This window comes from Bombina bombina, chromosome 3, assembly GCF_027579735.1.
Source record: "Bombina bombina isolate aBomBom1 chromosome 3, aBomBom1.pri, whole genome shotgun sequence".
NCBI lineage: Eukaryota > Metazoa > Chordata > Amphibia > Anura > Bombinatoridae > Bombina > Bombina bombina.
In genome coordinates, this window is record NC_069501.1 from 42,206,827 (window position 1) to 42,227,422 (window position 20,596).

The window sequence follows — 20,596 nt, forward strand, 5'->3', positions numbered from 1 at the left end:
TAGGGGTTAATAATAATATGCAGGGGTCAGCGATTAGGGGTTAAAAAATTTTAATAGAGTGGGGGCGATGTGGGGGGGGCCTCGGTTTATGGGTGTTAGTGTACTTTAGAGCACAGTAGTTAAGAGCTTTATAAACCGGCGTTAGCCCAGAAAGCTCTTAACTACTGACTTTTTTCTGCGGCTGGAGTTTTGTCGTTAGATTTCTAACGCTCACTTCAGCCAAGACTCTAAATACCAGCGTTAGAAAGATCCCATTGAAAAGATAGGATACGCAAATGGCGTAGGGGGATCTGCGGTATGGAAAAGTCGCGGCTGCAAAGTGAGCGTTAGACCCTTTCCTGACTGACTCTAAATACCAGCGGTAGCCCAAAACCAGCGTTAGGAGCCTCTAACGCTGGTTTTGACGGCTACCGCCAAACTCTAAATCTAGCCGTATGATACCTAAAGGTTTTAATAAAGACTTTTATCGGAATCTTTTATTTTTAAAATGACATATATTTGTTGTGTTATATTCTGTTTTTATTTTTTAAATTGTATTTAATGGTTTTACTTTACCTATGTTTTTAACTTTTGGAGTTTGGTACATTAAGGGTTAAAATTGGAGTTGCAAGATGTAATACCAATATATTACCAGTAGATGTCACCTAGAACTTTGTATTATCCAGGTGAGGGTATAAAAGGCACAAACCTGCATGCAATCAGCGTACATGACTAAAGCCTATTGTAGGTTAGAAACGTTGTTCCTGTAAACTTTTGAACCCAACTAAATCAGACTAAAAGTCTTTTTTTATTCTTTTTATTAAAGAGAGTTAAGGCATATAAATACGTACATACATATATTTTGATAATGTTTAGAGTCACATTCAATAAATCTAAAATAGACATCATAAAAACACTTGGTACACACTACATGAAATTAGGAGACATTAGTTGCTGGCTTGTGATACAAATGTGTATGCAAAGAGGTACATTTCCAGGGTATGTAACAATGAGAATTAGGGGTATGTGATACAGACATATATATTTACTGCATAAAGACACCAAGGTTTCCTCATTAGTTACTACCCAAAATCTCTCCTTTTTAAAAAAAAACTTTATTAAACTTAACCTACAAACTAAACAAAAACTAAACAAAACAATTAGCGTACCATATGCATATTCCATAAGAAGCCTTCATGGCCCGCTAGTATTTCAGAGCAAAGTTCAGAGTTGCTATTATATGCTTTTTATGATTGCTATTTGCTCTCGGTTTTTTTATGATTGTTGCATGAGGGATCCTCTCTGAAGCCCAGATATCAAGTCATTTGAGATGTTGTCTGAGATAATGTGGGGAACACTCATTATACCATTGCTTATTATGAAAAAAATATCAAATACCAAATTGAACACAGAATGGCCTCATGTACATTGTGATGCAAAGTTCTTGGACGGTTTAAAAGAGGTAGAGTGTCCTATGTAAAAGTATGGTGCGAGTATGTGTATCCCAGACTGTGTCATGGGAGAAATAGCTAGGGTTTCGAGAATATTACAAAATTTGAGAGAATGGTTAAGGGGACATCAGTGTTATCATATTTACACGTACGGCTATTGAAGGAGGATGGCTGCTTAACTTACAATTTATATTGTAAATTAGAGCACTACGACAAAGCATGGTTATCTCTTGATTCCTTTATACTTCGGACCCCGCAACTTGGTCCCTTATGTAGGTTACCAGCATCTTGCAGACCGAGTGTTGCTAAGCTTTCACCCCTGTATAGACACATTTTTCACTCCTGGGACAATTTACTACAACATACTCCAGGGATTTCATCCCCCTTCTCCCCAATGTCACCAATTTTTCAGAATACAGAATTATTGAGGAGTATGCATACATCTACAGGAAATACCCAGTTTACAGATTTAGGTTTCTCCTCTCCCATCTGTGACTTCCTCACCTCCTAACTACCTCTCCGCACAAACAATCTCTTATACGCCCCCTCTCACGCTTTGAATCGCTCTGCAGAAGTGGGAAAGCTTTGAAGGGAACACTAGCATTAACTAGAAGAATTATAGACACCTGCCTACACAAACATCTTCCCAATTCCACACAGAACTGGTCAAAAGAACTTGGCTTACAAATCTCAGCGGAACAATGGGATCGGTTATACTTATATACCCATAAATCTTCTACATCTACTCAAATTCTAGAGATGAACTATAAAATAATCTCTAGATGGTACCTCACACCAGTGCGGCTAAAGTATATATACCCTGAGGCATCCCCCATGTGCTGGAGGGGATGCGGCGCAACCGGCAACATGGCACATATATGGTGGTCTTGTCCTAGACTGCAACCTTTCTGGAATGCCTTGCAGCAGACACTCTCTCCCTTATTTGTCGCCTCATTTAAACTCACATCCTTGATGGTGCTATTTAATGACAAACCTAAACACACTTGTAAGCTGAGGTCACATCTCCTCCAGATTTGCTTAAATGGAGCAAAATCCCTAATTGCTAGAAATTGGAAAACTAACATTATACCCACAATTGAAACATGGAAAACACGTACTCAGGAGCTCATACAATTAGAAGAATACTATTATTTTAGAAACAATAAGCTAAATCTCTATTGTGGCTTCAAATTCTACTGGGAAACCATAACAACACTTCGACCATAATGCTATCCCCCCCCCCACTCTTCCCTCCTGCTCTCTATATTTTCAACCAGCAAAATAAAACTTAACAACACAAAACAGTACTATACACCTGGATAAAGATGGCTACTCTCTTCTAACACCTGCAAAAAAGCAGCGTTCAGCTCGTAACGCAGCCCCATTGTTTACTATGGGGAAATAAAATTTATGTCTGCACCTAACACCCTACCATGAACCTCGAGTTTAAACACCCCTAATCTTACACTTATTAACCCCTAATCTGCCGCCCCCGCTATCGCTGACACCTACATTATACTATTAAACCCCTAATCTGCTGCTCCGGACACCGCCGCCACCTACATTATACTTCTGGACCCCTAATCTGCTGCCCCTAACATCGCCGACACCTACATTATATTTATTAACCCCTAATCTGCCCCCCCAATGTCGCCGCAACCATATTAAATTTATTAACCCCTTATCTGCCGACCCCAACTTCGCCGCTACTATATTAAATTTATTAACCCCTAAACCTAAGTCTAACCCTAAGTCTAACCCCCCCTAACTTAAATATAATTTAAATTAAACTAAATAAATTTTACATAATTAAATAAATTAATCCTATTTAAAACTAAATACGTACCGATAAAATAAACCCTAAGCTAGCTACAATATAACTAATAGTTACATTGTATCTAGCTTAGGATTTATATTTATTTTGCATGCAACTTTGTATTTATTTTAACTATTTACAATAGTTATTAAATAGTTATTAACTATTTAATAACTTCATAGTTAAAATAAGTACAAAATTACCTGTAAAATATACCCTAACCTAAGTTACAATTACACCTAACACTACACTATAATTAAACTAATTACCTAAACTACCTACAATTAATTACAATTAAATTAAATAAACTAAATTACGAGGAAAAAAAAACTAAATTACAGAAAATATAAAAATAATTACAAGAATGTTAAACTAATTACACCTAATCTAATTCCCCTAATAAAATAAATAAGCCCCCCAAAATAATAAAATTCCCTACCTTATACTAAACTACAAATAGCCCTTAAAAGGGCTTTTTGCGGGGCATTGCCCCAAAGTAATCAGCTCTTTCACCAGCCCCTTGAAGATCACGCTACCTTGAGCCGTCTTCACCCAGCCGGGCACAAGTGGACCTCCAGAGAGGTAGAAGTCTTCATCCGATCCAGGCAGAAGAGGACATCCAGACCAGCAGAACTCTTCATCCAGGCGGCATCTTCTATCTTCTTCCAACCGGATCGGAGCGGGTCCATCTTGAAGACATCCGACGCGGAGCATCCTCTTCCTTCTTGATCCGATGACTGAATGAAGGTTCCTTTAAGTGACGTCATCCAAGATGGCGTCCGTTCACAATCGGAATTAAGGTAGGAAAAATCCTATTGGCTGATGCAAATGTAGGTTGGTGTCGGCGATGTTAGGGACGGCAGATTAGGGGTTAATAAAATGTAACTAGTGTTTGCGAGGCGGGAGTGTGGCGGTTTAGGGGTTAAGACATTTTATAAAGTGGCTGTGATGTCCGGTCGGCAGATTAGGGGTTAAATAATTTTATTATAGTGTTTGCGATGTGGGGGGGGGCCTCGGTTTAGGGGTTAATAGGTAGTTTATGGGTGTTAGTCTACTTTGTAGCACTTTAGTTAAGAGCTTTATGTTACAGCGTTAGCCCATAAAACTCTTAACTACTGACTTTAAAATGCGGTAGGAGTCTTGGAGGTAGAGGGTGTACCGCTCACTTTTTAAAGAGATCGTAATACCGGCGTTAGACAAATCCCATTAAAAAGATAGGATACGCAATTGACGTAAGGGGATTTGCGGTATGCTAAAATCGCGGAAAAAAGTGAGCGGTAGACCCTTTCCTGCCTGACTCGTAATACCAGCGGGCGTTAAAAAGCAGCATTGGGACCCCTCAAAGCTGCTTTTTAAGGCTAACGCAAGACTCGCAATCTAGCCGATTATGTCTAAAAAACAATGTACATACCTTCATTAAAAATACTTTATTTCTACAAATCATCTGAGCCTTCAGTGAGTCATAATGTTTTTGCTGGTGGTGTGTGTATATATGCTTATTTATGTGTTTATATTTGTATATATGTTGGAAAAATAGCGATGATAGACTTGCTTGACACAAGGTTGTCACAAACCTTTCATTTGTAAAAAGGAGCAATATCTGTGAAGCACAATAAAGGGAAGTACAATGAATCGAGGTATGCCTATATATATATAAATACACGTTTATGTATTCATTGCTCTTGATAAAGGCAGTTTTAGCAGCTGGAAGCGTTTTATATATTCGCTATTGAGTTGCTGTTTTTGACAACTATCTAATAGTACCTACGGCATAAACACTGTGCAATAAACAGTTTTCCTCTATATGGTTTGTTTTTTGTTGCTTGTTGACTCAAATGCTGTTTATTGCTTAAGCTCTTGGTCTTTCCAGAGTGCTAAGATTTATGTTTATTCAAAATTGTTGGAATGCTAATACCATTACACATTATGTTTTATGCGGGGGCTGTTATGACAGGATGGTAGGGGTCTTTGTGGAAAACCTGCCTAAGATGTGTTAGCTATATATTTACACTGGGAAATCACCCTACATATATTCACATATTTTTCTCTTACTTCTGTTATTTAATAGGAAACAATGCTTTTGTATGTACTCCAATACAATAGAATTTGTAAGCTCTGACATCAACAATTTTTTTTAAATGTAACTATCAATTAATGCAGGGTGATTTTTAATGTGGTGATTACTTAGGGTCTACAGGGAAATGAAAACACCTACAGTATACTGAATTGTTGTACTCATCTATATTAAATGAGGTCTCTTTTGAAATGAGGATAGTGAAAATTTAGAGTTAGATTAATGTTAAGCATTTGGCATGTTTATGGCGATTGGAAGTAAACATTCATTTGATTGTGGTAAGAACCAATAAAAAACTACCCTGTCTATCATCAATGTGCTTCATATTCTTACGGTTGATATCACCTGAATGATATTTGGGCATTAGGCTCCTCAAATGAAATAGTGAACTGTCCTCAATTAAAATGTCACTTTCCCCTATTGTATTGCTGAAGGGACGGGATGGTGATAGGGTTTCTGTTGGTGCTCAGAGGACCACAGATGAGACAGGTGATTGTTATTTCTATAACGATCACCTGCTACCTAAAGGGACATGGGGCATCTCCTCTTTCAAAGAAGCATTAGCAAATAATCAGATTTTCTATTTAGGTGAAATAACGTAGTACTGTGTTTTCTGGTTTCATGGCCGATACTGTAAAGAAAAAGCATTTTTATAAAGAAATAAATTGATGTTGCTGTGGGATATGATATCTACATGAATGTAATTGACTAACATATGGTTCACAATGTATTGAACATTTTTATAAATGATATTGCAAGAGACTAATTGTAGCATAAAGTGTGACTGGAAACTTTACAGAATTTAACTTCTCTTTCACACAAGGAACCGTGTTAATGCTGAAGGGAGCAGTGCTTACATTTTCATGCCTGGACTGCATGGGCAGCTTCATGCACCCACCATATGAAGTTTGGAGGGATCCAAATAGCACAGGGGATAATGAGAAAACAAGGAAAAGGAAACTGGTCACATTTTCACCTTCGTCGTCACAAGATTTGGGAGATCATCAATATGTAGTTATCTGTTCAGAGAAACAAGCCAAAGTGTTCTCACTGCCTTCCCAAACTTGCCTGTACGTGCATAACATTACTGAGACTTCCTTCCTTCTGCGAGCAGATGTGGTCACCATGTTCAACAATGTCTTGCTGGCATGCTTCTGCGCAAATGGGCATATCATGACAATAAGGTAACTAGGAACATAATGTGAAGTCCTGTGACATGGAATGTGATTAACCTGAGTGTCTGTACATTATGCCTGGAATATCTAATGTGTTTTCCTCAAAGCAGAGTGTCCTTTTCTTTACTTAAGTGTTTAGGTGTTTAATAAAAAAAATCTCTAATTTTAGTACATAGATTTTTTTCTAAAACTATGAATGCTAGGTAAAAAGGATGATTCTGAATAGTTAGTAAAGTCATTTTTCAGCAATGTAAATGGGTTATGCATATGTTCCTGTTCATCAGACAGTTGCAATGTATCTTAAAATAAATTACAGCAGTAAATCCAGGCACTTAGTTTTGGTCCATTAGCCACAGTCCCCTGTTAAGGTTATTGTTTTCTGGGGGGTTTGTTTGTTTTTTTCCACATGACAGTGATATTAATTCAGTATCTTTCTATTTCAGTCTCCCTAGCCTGCGTCCACTTTTAGACATCAATTATTTACCCTTAACTGATATGAGAATAGCACGAACATTTTGTTTTACCAATGGAGGACAGGCATTATACCTAAGCTCTCCTACAGAGATCCAAAGAATAACATTCAGCCAGGAAATGTGTGATAGTCTACAGGTAAGACTTTCTAAATTACATCACAATCTACTATTCTCTAGACTCTATTAACTCCTTGTGTGCCACGCATTTATATTATTTTTCCTTTTTTTCACATTGGGCCGAGTGCCTTAAAGTGATTGTGTGAAAGAAATAAAAAGTTCCCCGATTGAACACTAATTAGCAAACTGCTCTCACAGTAGATATTTAAAAGTGTTTTATTGATTATCTAGATAAGTTTAGCCTATTTATCATATACTAAACCCAAAACAAACTCCATATGATTTAACCACTTCAGTGCTTATACATTGGAATTGTGTTTTGCATTCCAAGGGCTTTTTGTAAGTTACCATACAAACCATGGGGTCGATCCGATATAAAGCGTCGCCCGCAAAAGCCGGCGACGCCAATATTTGCGCGGATTTGGTATCACATATACGGCGTAACCTAGAAGTTACGCCCGTATATTTCTGCCGTCGCCCGCAGTTTTTTGGGCCATAGGCAGGTATACCAAACCCGCGCAGTTTGGTATCCAATATGCAGCGTAAGGACTTACGTGGCGAAAATGGAGAAAACTTACTCCATTTTCACCTCGCCACAAAAAGCAGCCGTAAGAAGCCTTACGCTGACTATTGGAGCCCCGTAACTCCCTAAACTAACTAGAAAATAAACCTAACACCTAACGCATGCGCAATGTCTATCTCCCTGTCAACCGCGATCTGCTAAAATAAACCTAACACCTAACGCATGCGCAATGTCTATCTACCTGTCAACCGCGATCCCCCCCCCCCCCCCGAAATCCCTAATAAAGTTATTACCCCCTAAACCGCCGCTCCCGGACCCCGCCGCCATCTACATAAACTAACCCCCTACTGTGAGCCCCTAAAACCGCCGCCATCTACCTTATCTATCCCGTAATCTGACCCCTTACACCGCCGCCACCTATATAAAAATGATTAACCCCTAATGTAAGCCCCTTACACCGCCGCCATCTCTATTAAAATGATTAACCCCTAATTTAATCTACCTACCCCGCCGCCAGCTATATTATCTATATTAACCCTAAGTATATTATAGTTAATATAGGTATTACATTATATATATTAACTATATTAACCCTAATTATATTAGTGTTAATATAGTTAATATAGTTACTATAGTATTTATATTAACTATATTAACTCTATCTAACCCTAACTAAATTTATATTAAATTAATCTAATTCATTTATAAACTAAAATATTCCTATTTAAATCTAAATACTTACCTATAAAATAAACCATAAGATAGCTACAATATAATTAATAATTACATTGTAGCTATGTTAGGGTTAATATTTATTTTACAGGTAAATTGTTAATTATTTTAACTAGGTATAATAGATATTAAATAGTTATTAACTATTTAATATCTACCTAGTTAAAATAATTACCCAATTACCTGTAAAATAAATCCTAACCTAAGTTACAAATACACCTACACTATCAATAAATTTAATAAACTACTAACATCTATCTAAAAATACAATTAAATTAACTAAACTAAATTACAAAAAAAAACAAACACTAAATTACAAAAAATAAAAAAAAGATTACAAGATATTTAAGCTAATTACACCTATTCTAAGCCCACTAATAAAATAATAAACCCCCAAAATAAAAAAAATTCCCTGCCCTATTCTAAATTCAACAAATTTCAAAGCTCTTTACCTTACCAGCCCTTAAAAGGGCCTTTTGTGGGGCATGCCCCAAAGAATTCAGCTCTTTTGCATACAAGAAATACAATACCCCCCCCCCCCATTACAACCCACCACCCACATACCCCTATTCTAAACCCACCCAAACCCCCCTTAAAAAAGCCTAACACTACCCCCCTGAAGATCTCCCTACCTTGTCTTCACCACACCGGGCCGAACTCCTGATCCGATCCGGGCGATGTCTTCCTCCAAGCGGCAAAGAAGAATTCTTCCTCCGGCGATGTCTTCCTCCAAGCGGCAAAGAAGAATTCTTCCTCCGGCGACGTCTTCCTCCAAGCGGCAGCAAAGTCTTCATTCTTCCGGCGGCATCTTCAATCTTCTTTCTTCGCTCCGCCGCCGCGGAGCATCCATCCCGGCCGACTGCTAAACTTGGAATGAGGTACCTTTAAATGACGTCATCCAAGATGGCGTCCGCCGAATTCCGATTGGCTGATAGGATTCTATCAGCCAATCGGAATTAAGTTAAAAAAATCTGATTGGCTGATTGAATCAGCCAATCAGATTCAAGTTCAATCCGATTGGCTGACCCAATCAGCCAATCAGATTGAGCTCGCATTCTATTGGCTGTTCCGATCAGCCAATAGAATGCGAGCTCAATCTGATTGGCTGATTGGATCAGCCAATCGGATTGAACTTGAATCTGATTGGCTGATTCAATCAGCCAATCAGATTTTTTTAACTTAATTCCGATTGGCTGATAGAATCCTATCAGCCAATCGGAATTCGGCGGACGCCATCTTGGATGACGTCATTTAAAGGTACCTCATTCCAAGTTTAGCAGTCGGCCGGGATGGATGCTCCGCGGCGGCGGAGCGAAGAAAGAAGATTGAAGATGCCGCCGGAAGAATGAAGACTTTGCAGCCGCTTGGAGGAAGACGTCGCCGGAGGAAGAATTCTTCTTTGCCGCTTGGAGGATGACATCGCCGGAGGAAGATTTCTTCTTTGCCGCTTGGAGGACGACATCGCCCGGATCGGATCAGGAGTTCGGCCCGGTGTGGTGAAGACAAGGTAGGGAGATCTTCAGGGGGGTAGTGTTAGGATTTTTTAAGGGGGGTTTGGGTGGGTTTAGAATAGGGGTATGTGGGTGGTGGGTTGTAATGGGGGGGGGGTGGGATTGTATTTGTTGAATGCAAAAGAGCTGAATTCTTTGGGGCATGCCCCACAAAAGGCCCTTTTAAGGGCTGGTAAGGTAAAGAGCTTTGATATTTGTTTAATTTAGAATAGGGCAGGGAATTTTTGTTATTTTGGGGGTTTATTATTTTATTAGGGGGCTTAGAATAGGTGTAATTAGCTTAAAAATCTTGTAATCTTTTTTTTATTTTTTGTAATTTAGTGTTTGTTTTTTTTTGTAATTTAGTTTAGTTAATTTAATTGTATTTTTAGATAGATGTTTGTAGTTTATTAAATTTATTGATAGTGTAGGTGTATTTGTAACTTAGGTTAGGATTTATTTTACAGGTAATTGGGTAATTATTTTAACTAGGTAGATATTAAATAGTTAATAACTATTTAATATCTATTATACCTAGTTAAAATAATTAACTATTTACCTGTAAAATAAATATTAACCCTAACATAGCTATAATGTAATTATTAATTATATTGTAGCTATCTTAGGGTTTATTTTATAGGTAAGTATTTAGATTTAAATAGGAATATTTTAGTTTATAAATTAATTAGATTAATTTAATATAAATTTAGTTAGGGGTGTTAGGGTTAGATAGAGTTAATATAGTTAATATAAATACTATAGTAACTATATTAACTATATTAACCCTAATATAATTAGGGTTAATATAGTTAATATATATAATGTAATAACTATATTAACTATAATATACTTAGGGTTAATATAGCTGGCGGCGGGGTAGGTAGATTAAATTAGGGGTTAATCATTTTAATAGAGATGGCGGCGGTGTAAGGGGCTTACATTAGGGGTTAATAATTTTAATATAGATGGCGGCGGTGTTAGGGGCTCACTTTAGGGGGTTATAGATATAATATAGCTGGCGGCGGGGTACGGGAGCGGCGGTTTAGGGGTTAATAACTTTATTAGGTTGCGGCGGGGTACGGGAGCGGCGGTTTAGGGGTTAATAGCATTTTTATTGTTAGGATAGTGAGGGGGGATAGCGGATAGAGGGTTAGACAGTGCGGGCTATGTTAGGGAGGCGTGTTAGACAGTGCGGGCTATGTTAGGGAGGCGTGTTAGACAGTGCGGGTGTTTTAAACTTTAGTCAGGTTTTATAGGCGCCGGCAGATTCTAACGTGGCGCAAGTCACTTGCGACGCCAGAAATTTGTACTTACGCAGATTTCTGGACATCGCTGGTTTGTGAGACTTACGGCACGTTAGCATCTGACGGCGACCTATATGGGATGGCTCGAGTTGCGAGCTGAAACTGCGGGCGACGCCGGTTCCCTCGCTTGCGCCGCAAACTGCGATCGATATCGGATCGCGCCCCTAATGTGTTTATTTAAGCAGAACATAGATTTCATTTACAGATATTACCAAAAAGACTGATACTCCTCACCAGCAGGGAATTAAATATCATACAGACCTTGCATGGGCATACTTTACTAAATTATCATAAAAGGGGCCTGGACCGGCTTGTTACAGCAACTCTCAGGCTGCCTCCCATAGAAAGTAATAAAGCTCTGTAGGATGAGAATTAACAGGAGCGTCTGGCACTGATAACATTTCTCTTTAGGTGTAGATAAATAAACAGTTTACAAAGTCTTACACAATGTGCAAGAAATTACTTAAAGGGACAGCGTACACCAATTTTCATATATTTGCTTGTAATAGACACTCATATAAATAAGAATGTGCACAGATACTGAACTTAAAATCCAGTATAAAACCTTTTAAAAACGTACTTGCAGTTTAGCACTGCTGATGAGGTTAGGCTGGGACACCGAGTGAAAGGGGCTAGGAAAACAATAAGAGCAGACACTCCCCCATTCCCTGCATATGAAAAGACATATAAAATAAACATGAGCCAGCTGGAGTCTATAAACGCGAGTATACATCTGACACTGTGGGGCTTGGTTAGAAGTCTGAAACATATAACAATAAGCAAAACTATACATTATTACAAAAACACTCCCAGATGGGCTATCTAAAAGGATAATTTACAAAACATTTATGCAAAGAAAAATCTAGTCTACAGTGTCCCTTTAATGAATATAAAATGTGTCAAAGTAAAATAAAACAAAAAGATGTCACATTAAATTATTCCAAAATTAGTAAATAAAAGTCCCAGATATAAAAATCAGTAATGGTTTCTCAAAGGAAAAAAGGTGAAAAACATAGTGTAACTCTGCAATAATACATTTATTTCAACAGCATATGTACAGCATATCTGTGCTGCAATTTCTTTCAAAAAACCCAGCTTGCTGATCTATTGTTTGTAAATATACTGGTGTGTAATGAGTTTAGATTTCCTATCACTTTGAGCACATACAAATCAAATTGTGATGTTATCAGGGTAGTCTAGTTTCCATTAACTTCTAGTTTTTTCACATATCTATCTTTTCTTCTGTTAAGTGTGATCAGTCCACGGGTCATCATTACTTCTGGGATATTACTCCTCCCCAACAGGAAGTGCAAGAGGATTCACCCAGCAGAGCTGCATATAGCTCCTCCCCTCTACGTCACTCCCAGTCATTCTCTTGCACCCAACGACTAGATAGGATGTGTGAGAGGACTATGGTGATTATACTTAGTTTTATATCTTCAATCAAAAGTTTGTTATTTTAAAATAGCACCGGAGTGTGTTATTACCTCTCTGGCAGAGTTTGAAGAAGAATCTACCAGAGTTTTGCTATGATTTTAGCCGGAGTAGTTAAGATCATATTGCTGTTCTCGGCCATCTGAGGAGTGAGGTAAACTTCAGATCAGGGGACAGCGGGCAGATGAATCTGCATAGAGGTATGTAGCAGTTTTTATTTTCTGACAATGGAATTGATGAGAAAATCCTGCCATACCGATATAATGTCATGTATGTATACTTTACACTTCAGTATTCTGGGGAATGGTACTTCACTAGAATTACACTGTAAGAAATACATAAAGCTGTTTAATAACTAGAGATTATGTTTAACGTTTTTGCTGGAATGTAAAATCGTTTTCATTTGCTGAGGTACTGTGTGAATAAATGTTTGGGCACTATTTTTCCACTTGGCAGTTGCTTAATCTGTTTTTCTGACAGTTTCTGTTCTCCCTCACTGCTGTGTGTGAGGGGGAGGGGCCGTTTTTTGGCGCTTTTTCTATGCATCAAATATTTCAGTCAGCAACTCATTGTATTCCCTGCATGATCCGGTTCATCTCTACAGAGCTCAGGGGTCTTCAAAACTTATTTTGAGGGAGGTAATTTCTCTCAGCAGAGCTGTGAGAATTATAGTTTGACTGAGATAAAAAACGTTTATTCTGTAATTTGTTTCCTGCTTTCAGAATTTGTTATCTTTGCTAATGGGATTAAACCTTTGCTAAAGTTGTGTTGTTTACAAGGATTGAGGCTATAACTGTTTCAATTTATTAATTTTCAACTGTCATAGATTTTCTGTGCTTCTTAAAGGCACAGTACATTTTAATATTATTCTAATTGAATTGTATTTCCAAGTTGCAAGTTTATTTGCTAGTGTGTTAAACATGTCTGATTCAGAGGATGATACCTGTGTCATTTGTTGCAATGCCAAAGTGGAGCCCAATAGAAATTTATGTACTAACTGTATTGATGCTACTTTAAATAAAAGTCAATCTGTACAAATTGAACAAATTTCACCAAACAACGAGGGGAGAGTTATGCCGACTAACTCGCCTCACGTGTCAGTACCTACATCTCCCGCTCAGAGGGAGGTGCGTGATATTGTAGCGCCGAGTACATCTGGGCGGCCATTACAAATCACATTACAGGATATGGCTACTGTTATGACTGAGGTTTTGGCTAAATTACCAGAACTAAGAGGTAAGCGTGATCACTCTGGGGTGAGAACAGAGTGCGCTGATAATATTAGGGCCATGTCAGACACTGCGTCACAGGTGGCAGAACATGAGGACGGAGAACTTCATTCTGTGGGTGACGGTTCTGATCCAAACAGACTGGATTCAGATATTTCAAATTTTAAATTTAAACTGGAAAACCTCCGTGTATTACTAGGGGAGGTGTTAGCGGCTCTGAATGATTGTAACACAGTTGCAATACCAGAGAAAATGTGTAGGTTGGATAAATATTTTGCGGTACCGACGAGTACTGAGGTTTTTCCTATACCTAAGAGACTTACTGAAATTGTTACTAAGGAGTGGGATAGACCCAGTGTGCCGTTCTCACCCCCTCCGATATTTAGAAAAATGTTTCCAATAGACGCCACCACAAGGGACTTATGGCAAACGGTCCCTAAGGTGGAGGGAGCAGTTTCTACCTTAGCTAAGCGTACCACTATCCCGGTGGAGGATAGCTGTGCTTTTTCAGATCCAATGGATAAAAAGTTAGAGGGTTACCTTAAGAAAATGTTTGTTCAACAAGGTTTTATATTGCAACCCCTTGCATGCATTGCGCCGATCACGGCTGCAGCGGCATTCTGGATTGAGTCTCTGGAAGAGAACATTGGTTCAGCTACTCTGGACGACATTACGGACAGGCTTAGAGTCCTTAAACTAGCTAATTCATTCATTTCGGAGGCCGTAGTACATCTTACTAAACTTACGGCGAAGAATTCAGGATTCGTCATTCAGGCACGCAGGGCGCTGTGGCTAAAATCCTGGTCAGCTGATGATACTTCTAAGTCTAAATTGCTTAATATACCTTTCAAAGGGCAGACCTTATTCGGGCCCGGGTTGAAAGAGATTATCGCTGACATTACAGGAGGTAAAGGCCATGCCCTGCCTCAGGACAAAGCCAAAGCCAAGACTAGACAGTCTAATTTTCGTTCCTTTCGTAATTTCAAAGCAGGAGCAGCATCAACTTCCTCTGCACCAAAACAGGAAGGAGCTGTTGCTCGCTACAGACAAGGCTGGAAACCTAACCAGTCCTGGAACAAGGGCAAGCAGACTAGGAAACCTGCTGCTGCCCCTAAAACAGCATGAATTGAGGGCCCCCGATCCGGGATCGGATCTAGTGGGGGGCAGACTTTCTCTCTTCGCCCAGGCTTGGGCAAGAGATGTTCAGGATCCCTGGGCGCTAGAGATAATATCTCAGGGATACCTTCTGGACTTCAAATACTCTCCTCCAAGAGAGAGATTTCATCTGTCAAGATTGTCAACAATCCAGACAAAGAAAGAGGCGTTTCTACGCTGCGTACAAGAGCTCTTGTTAATGGGAGTAATCCATCCAGTTCCACGATCGGAACAGGGACAGGGGTTTTACTCAAATCTGTTTGTGGTTCCTAAAAAAGAGGGAACTTTCAGACCAATCCTGGACTTAAAGATCCTAAACAAATTCCTAAGAGTTCCATCGTTCAAGATGGAGACTATTCGGACAATTTTACCTATGATCCAAGAGGGTCAATACATGACCACTGTAGATTTAAAAGATGCTTACCTTCACATACCGATTCACAAAGATCATTATCGGTACCTAAGGTTTGCCTTCCTAGACAGGCATTACCAGTTTGTGGCTCTTCCATTCGGATTGGCTACAGCTCCAAGAATCTTCACAAAGGTTCTGGGTGCTCTTCTGGCGGTACTAAGACCGCGGGGAATCTCGGTAGCTCCATACCTAGACGACATTCTGATACAAGCTTCAAGCTTTCAAACTGCCAAGTCTCATACAGAGTTAGTGCTGGCATTTCTAAGGTCACATGGATGGAAGGTGAACGAAAAGAAAAGTTCACTCGTTCCACTCACAAGAGTTCCCTTCCTGGGGACTCTTATAGATTCTGTAGAAATGAAGATTTACCTGACAGAGGACAGGCTAACAAGACTTCAAAGTGCTTGCCGCACCCTTCATTCCATTCAACACCCGTCAGTGGCTCAATGCATGGAGGTAATCGGCTTAATGGTAGCGGCAATGGACATAGTACCCTTTGCACGCTTACACCTCAGACCACTGCAACTGTGCATGCTAAGTCAGTGGAATGGGGATTACTCAGACTTATCCCCTTCTCTGAATCTGGATCAAGAGACCAGAAATTCTCTTCTATGGTGGCTTTCTCGGCCACATCTGTCCAGGGGGATGCCATTCAGCAGACCAGACTGGACAATTGTAACAACAGACGCCAGCCTTCTAGGTTGGGGTGCCGTCTGGAATTCTCTGAAGGCTCAGGGACAATGGAGTCAGGAGGAGAGTCTCCTGCCAATAAACATTCTGGAATTGAGAGCAGTTCTCAATGCCCTCCTGGCTTGGCCCCAGTTGACAACTCGGGGGTTCATCAGGTTTCAGTCGGACAACATCACGACTGTAGCTTACATCAACCATCAGGGAGGGACAAGAAGCTCCCTAGCTATGATGGAAGTATCAAAGATAATTTGCTGGGCAGAGTCTCACTCTTGCCACCTGTCAGCAATCCACATCCCGGGAGTGGAGAACTGGGAGGCGGATTTCTTAAGTCGTCAGACTTTTCATCAGGGGGAGTGGGAACTTCATCCGGAGCTCTTTGCCCAAATACTTCGACGTTGGGGCAAACCAGAGATAGATCTCATGGCGTCTCGACAGAACGCCAAGCTTCCTCGTTACGGGTCCAGATCCAGGGATCCAGGAGCAGTCCTGATAGATGCTCTGACAGCACCTTGGGACTTCAGGATGGCTTACGTGTTTCCACCCTTCCCGTTGCTTCCTCGATTGATTGCCAGAATCAAACAAGAGAGAGCATCAGTGATTCTAATAGCACCTGCGTGGCCACGCAGGACTTGGTATGCAGACCTGGTGGACATGTCATCCTGTCCACCTTGGTCTCTACCTCTGAAACAGGACCTTCTGATACAGGGTCCCTTCAAACATCAAAATCTAACTTCTCTGAAGCTGACTGCTTGGAAATTGAACGCTTGATTTTATCAAGACGTGGATTTTCTGAGTCAGTTATTGATACCTTAATACAGGCTAGGAAACCTGTTACCAGAAAGATTTACCATAAGATATGGCGTAAATACCTATATTGGTGTGAATCCAAAGGTTACTCTTGGAGTAAGGTTAGGATTCCTAGGATATTGTCTTTTCTACAAGAAGGTTTAGAAAAGGGTTTATCTGCTAGTTCATTAAAGGGACAGATCTCAGCTCTGTCCATTCTGTTACACAAACGTCTGTCAGAAGTTCCTGACGTCCAGGCTTTTTGTCAGGCTTTGGCCAGAATTAAGCCTGTGTTTAAAACTGTTGCTCCACCATGGAGTTTAAACCTTGTTCTTAATGTTTTACAGGGCGTTCCGTTTGAACCCCTTCATTCCATTGATATAAAGTTGTTATCTTGGAAAGTTCTATTTTTAATGGCTATTTCCTCGGCTCGAAGAGTCTCTGAATTATCAGCCTTACATTGTGTTTCTCCTTATTTGATTTTTCATTCGGATAAGGTAGTCCTGCGTACTAAACCTGGGTTCTTACCTAAGGTAGTTACTAACAGGAATATCAATCAAGAGATTGTTGTTCCTTCTTTATGCCCAAATCCTTCTTCAAAGAAGGAACGTCTACTGCACAACCTGGATGTAGTCCGTGCTCTAAAATTTTACTTACAGGCAACTAAGGAATTTCGACAAACGTCTTCTCTGTTTGTCATTTACTCTGGGCAGAGGAGAGGTCAAAAAGCTTCCGCTACCTCTCTTTCTTTTTGGCTTCGTAGCATAATTCGTTTAGCTTATGAGACTGCTGGACAGCAGCCTCCTGAAAGAATTACAGCTCATTCTACTAGAGCTGTGGCTTCCACTTGGGCCTTCAAGAATGAGGCCTCTGTTGAACAGATTTGCAAGGCTGCAACTTGGTCTTCGCTTCATACTTTTTCCAAATTTTACAAATTTGACACTTTTGCTTCATCGGAGGCTATTTTTGGGAGAAAGGTTCTTCAGGCAGTGGTTCCTTCTGTATAAAGAGCCTGCCTATCCCTCCCGTCATCCGTGTACTTTTGCTTTGGTATTGGTATCCCAGAAGTAATGATGACCCGTGGACTGATCACACTTAACAGAAGAAAACATAATTTATGCTTACCTGATAAATTCCTTTCTTCTGTAGTGTGATCAGTCCACGGCCCGCCCTGTTTTTAAGGCAGGTAAATATTTTTTAATTTATACTCCAGTCACCACTTCACCCTTGGCTTTTCCTTTCTCGTTGGTCCTTGGTCGAATGACTGGGAGTGACGTAGAGGGGAGGAGCTATATGCAGCTCTGCTGGGTGAATCCTCTTGCACTTCCTGTTGGGGAGGAGTAATATCCCAGAAGTAATGATGACCCGTGGACTGATCACACTACAGAAGAAAGGAATTTATCAGGTAAGCATAAATTATGTTTTTCTATCAGTTTAAAATGCCCATGATGTACGATGAGATCTATGAGAAAATAATTGTATTATTGATGTTATAGCACTGATTAATATGTTAATAAATTACTAATAAATTCAGAAACACCCAAGAAACACCCCTCCTTACCCTACTAACCAAGGCTGGTAGAATCATTTTAAAATAGAAAAAGTACGCTTTGAATGTTGTACTTTTCGGTACAATTTTAACTTTTATTTTGAACTATACATTAAATGCAAAATTTTCCAGGGTAGTTTCAATAAGAATTTGGTGCCAAAATTAAAAAAAAAAAAAGATAAACTGTTTTATGAAGAAGAGCAATACAGAGTGATAATATTCAATATAAACCATACACAAATCAAAATATATACAACAATTACTTTTAAAGTCAGTTTAAAGATAACAAAAGAAATTTAAATTAAAGTTAACACCACACTAAATTATTCCATCTCAAGATATATACTTTATCTCTTATCATACTATCATAATGACATTCTCCAATATATATTACGTACATAAATCATTATCTACTACTATGGGATAGATTTAACATGGTGCGGGCAGACATGATCCACTATAGCGAATCATGTCCACCCCACATCGATAAATGCCGACAGCATATGCTTGTGAACTGCTGGTACATTACCATTACCGCCCCCTGCAGATTCGCAGGGGTGTCAATCAACCCGATCGTATTCGGTCTTAGGACCACTGCTTCTTAACTTCCACTTCAGGCGGAACTGAAGCGGAAAGGGTCGGAGGCAGCATCCGCTGCTTCATAAATCGACGTATTCACTGGAGAACTTTTTTATACTGTATATATCAAGATGCAATCAATTCAAGAAATAAAATAAAAGCGTTTAATACATAAAATTTCCTTTCTATATATTACATTCCCATAAGCAAATGTTTATTTACAATAGTAAGTTCACCCATCAGTAAAAATACATATTTGTAAAGAAAAAAATGCAGACAAAAAGGGGAGAACTGGAGGAGAAAGAGAGGAGGCGGAGAGAAAGAGATAAAAAGGGTGTATATTCCTTTTGAAAATGTAAATAAAAATATTCAATTGTGAGAGAAGAAAGAAGAAATAAAAATCTGTGTATATCTCTGGTGAAATTGTGAGTAAAAATATAAAATTGTGAGAGAACATAAAAAGTGTATATTCCTCTCCCAAATGTGAATAAAAATGTTAAATTCTGTAAGGAAAAAATAAATAAAAAATGAGTATGATCCTTTTAATTGAATAAAAATATTCAATTAAAAAAAGTGTATATTCCTCTTAAAAATGTGAGTAAAAAAAATATATATAAAAAAGTGTATGGGGGGGCGGAGCCTAGCCACGGACTAAGATGGCTGCATTGTGTTAGAGCTTTGTAGTCCCTTAGTTTTCGATCTTTAATCAACGTTTTCCCACAGCTTCTAACACTATATAAAAACATCCATAAGGAGCAGTAAGACCCAGAGGACACTTTGAGCACAATTTGATTAGTGAGAGCAATCACGATCAGCACAAGATACCGCAAGCAGTGAAGGCGGTGACGGGCGGAGGGCCCTGGCGGGAACACCAAAGTAAGCAGAAGCCTGCAAACGGCCGTGAGGGGGATAGAGTACATACCCTCTGCATCAAACAGCCGATCCAGACTACAGCAAGTACCCGCAGCCTCACGACACGCACCGCCAAACCTTTAAACTGAGCGCACAGGCGGAGAACGTGCACTGACCACGAGGGCTGGCGGAGGTCTATTGGATCAGAGCGGATGGCCGACAGACACATATACAAAAGGAGCAGCGCAGACCGTATCCCCATCCGATGGTAAGACAGCTATATAACTTACCCCCGTAGCCACAACGATACACAGCTCCGGTATATGTGAAAGGTATTAGCGGGCGATTGGGGACTCTGAGCCTGCATATAACCAAAGGACTAACCCCGCTCCATACAGCAGGTGAAAAGAGGCTTAGACAGGCCAAAGTAGCCAAATGACATAGCTACTGCCGCATAGAAGCAGATACACAACGGGCCTCAGTCACTAACTGGCGGCCTGAACAGGGAATTGTAGAAGGGCGGGAAGAGCAAACCAGGCCATACCAAAACGGCGCTGGGAACTGCCTCTAGAATATACAAACTCCCTAGTCAGATTACTGCAGGACCTTAACAAAACAAGTGCCTGGGCACGATAAACTGCTCACATAACATCTCCTATATATCTGCACTATTTAAAACGTTAAGCAGAAAAAAAAACAGCCCACACTTCCTAGGGCCTCCTGCAGGGACCGTACCTAGAGACAGAGGGAACATTAGCTACCAACACTGCCCTCAT

General features: G+C 39.7%; 1 protein-coding gene across 1 annotated transcript in view; it reads left to right on the plus strand.

Moving 5' to 3' along the window:
* Window positions 1–20,596, plus strand: part of STXBP5L (syntaxin binding protein 5L) — a 1,275,950-nt gene that overhangs the window by 1,242,744 nt on the left and 12,610 nt on the right. Inside the window, exons 24-25 of the mRNA XM_053705139.1 lie at window positions 6,144–6,504; window positions 6,939–7,104. Of these exons, the coding sequence (XP_053561114.1) occupies window positions 6,144–6,504; window positions 6,939–7,104 (527 nt within the window). The remainder of the gene's footprint in view (window positions 1–6,143; window positions 6,505–6,938; window positions 7,105–20,596) is intronic.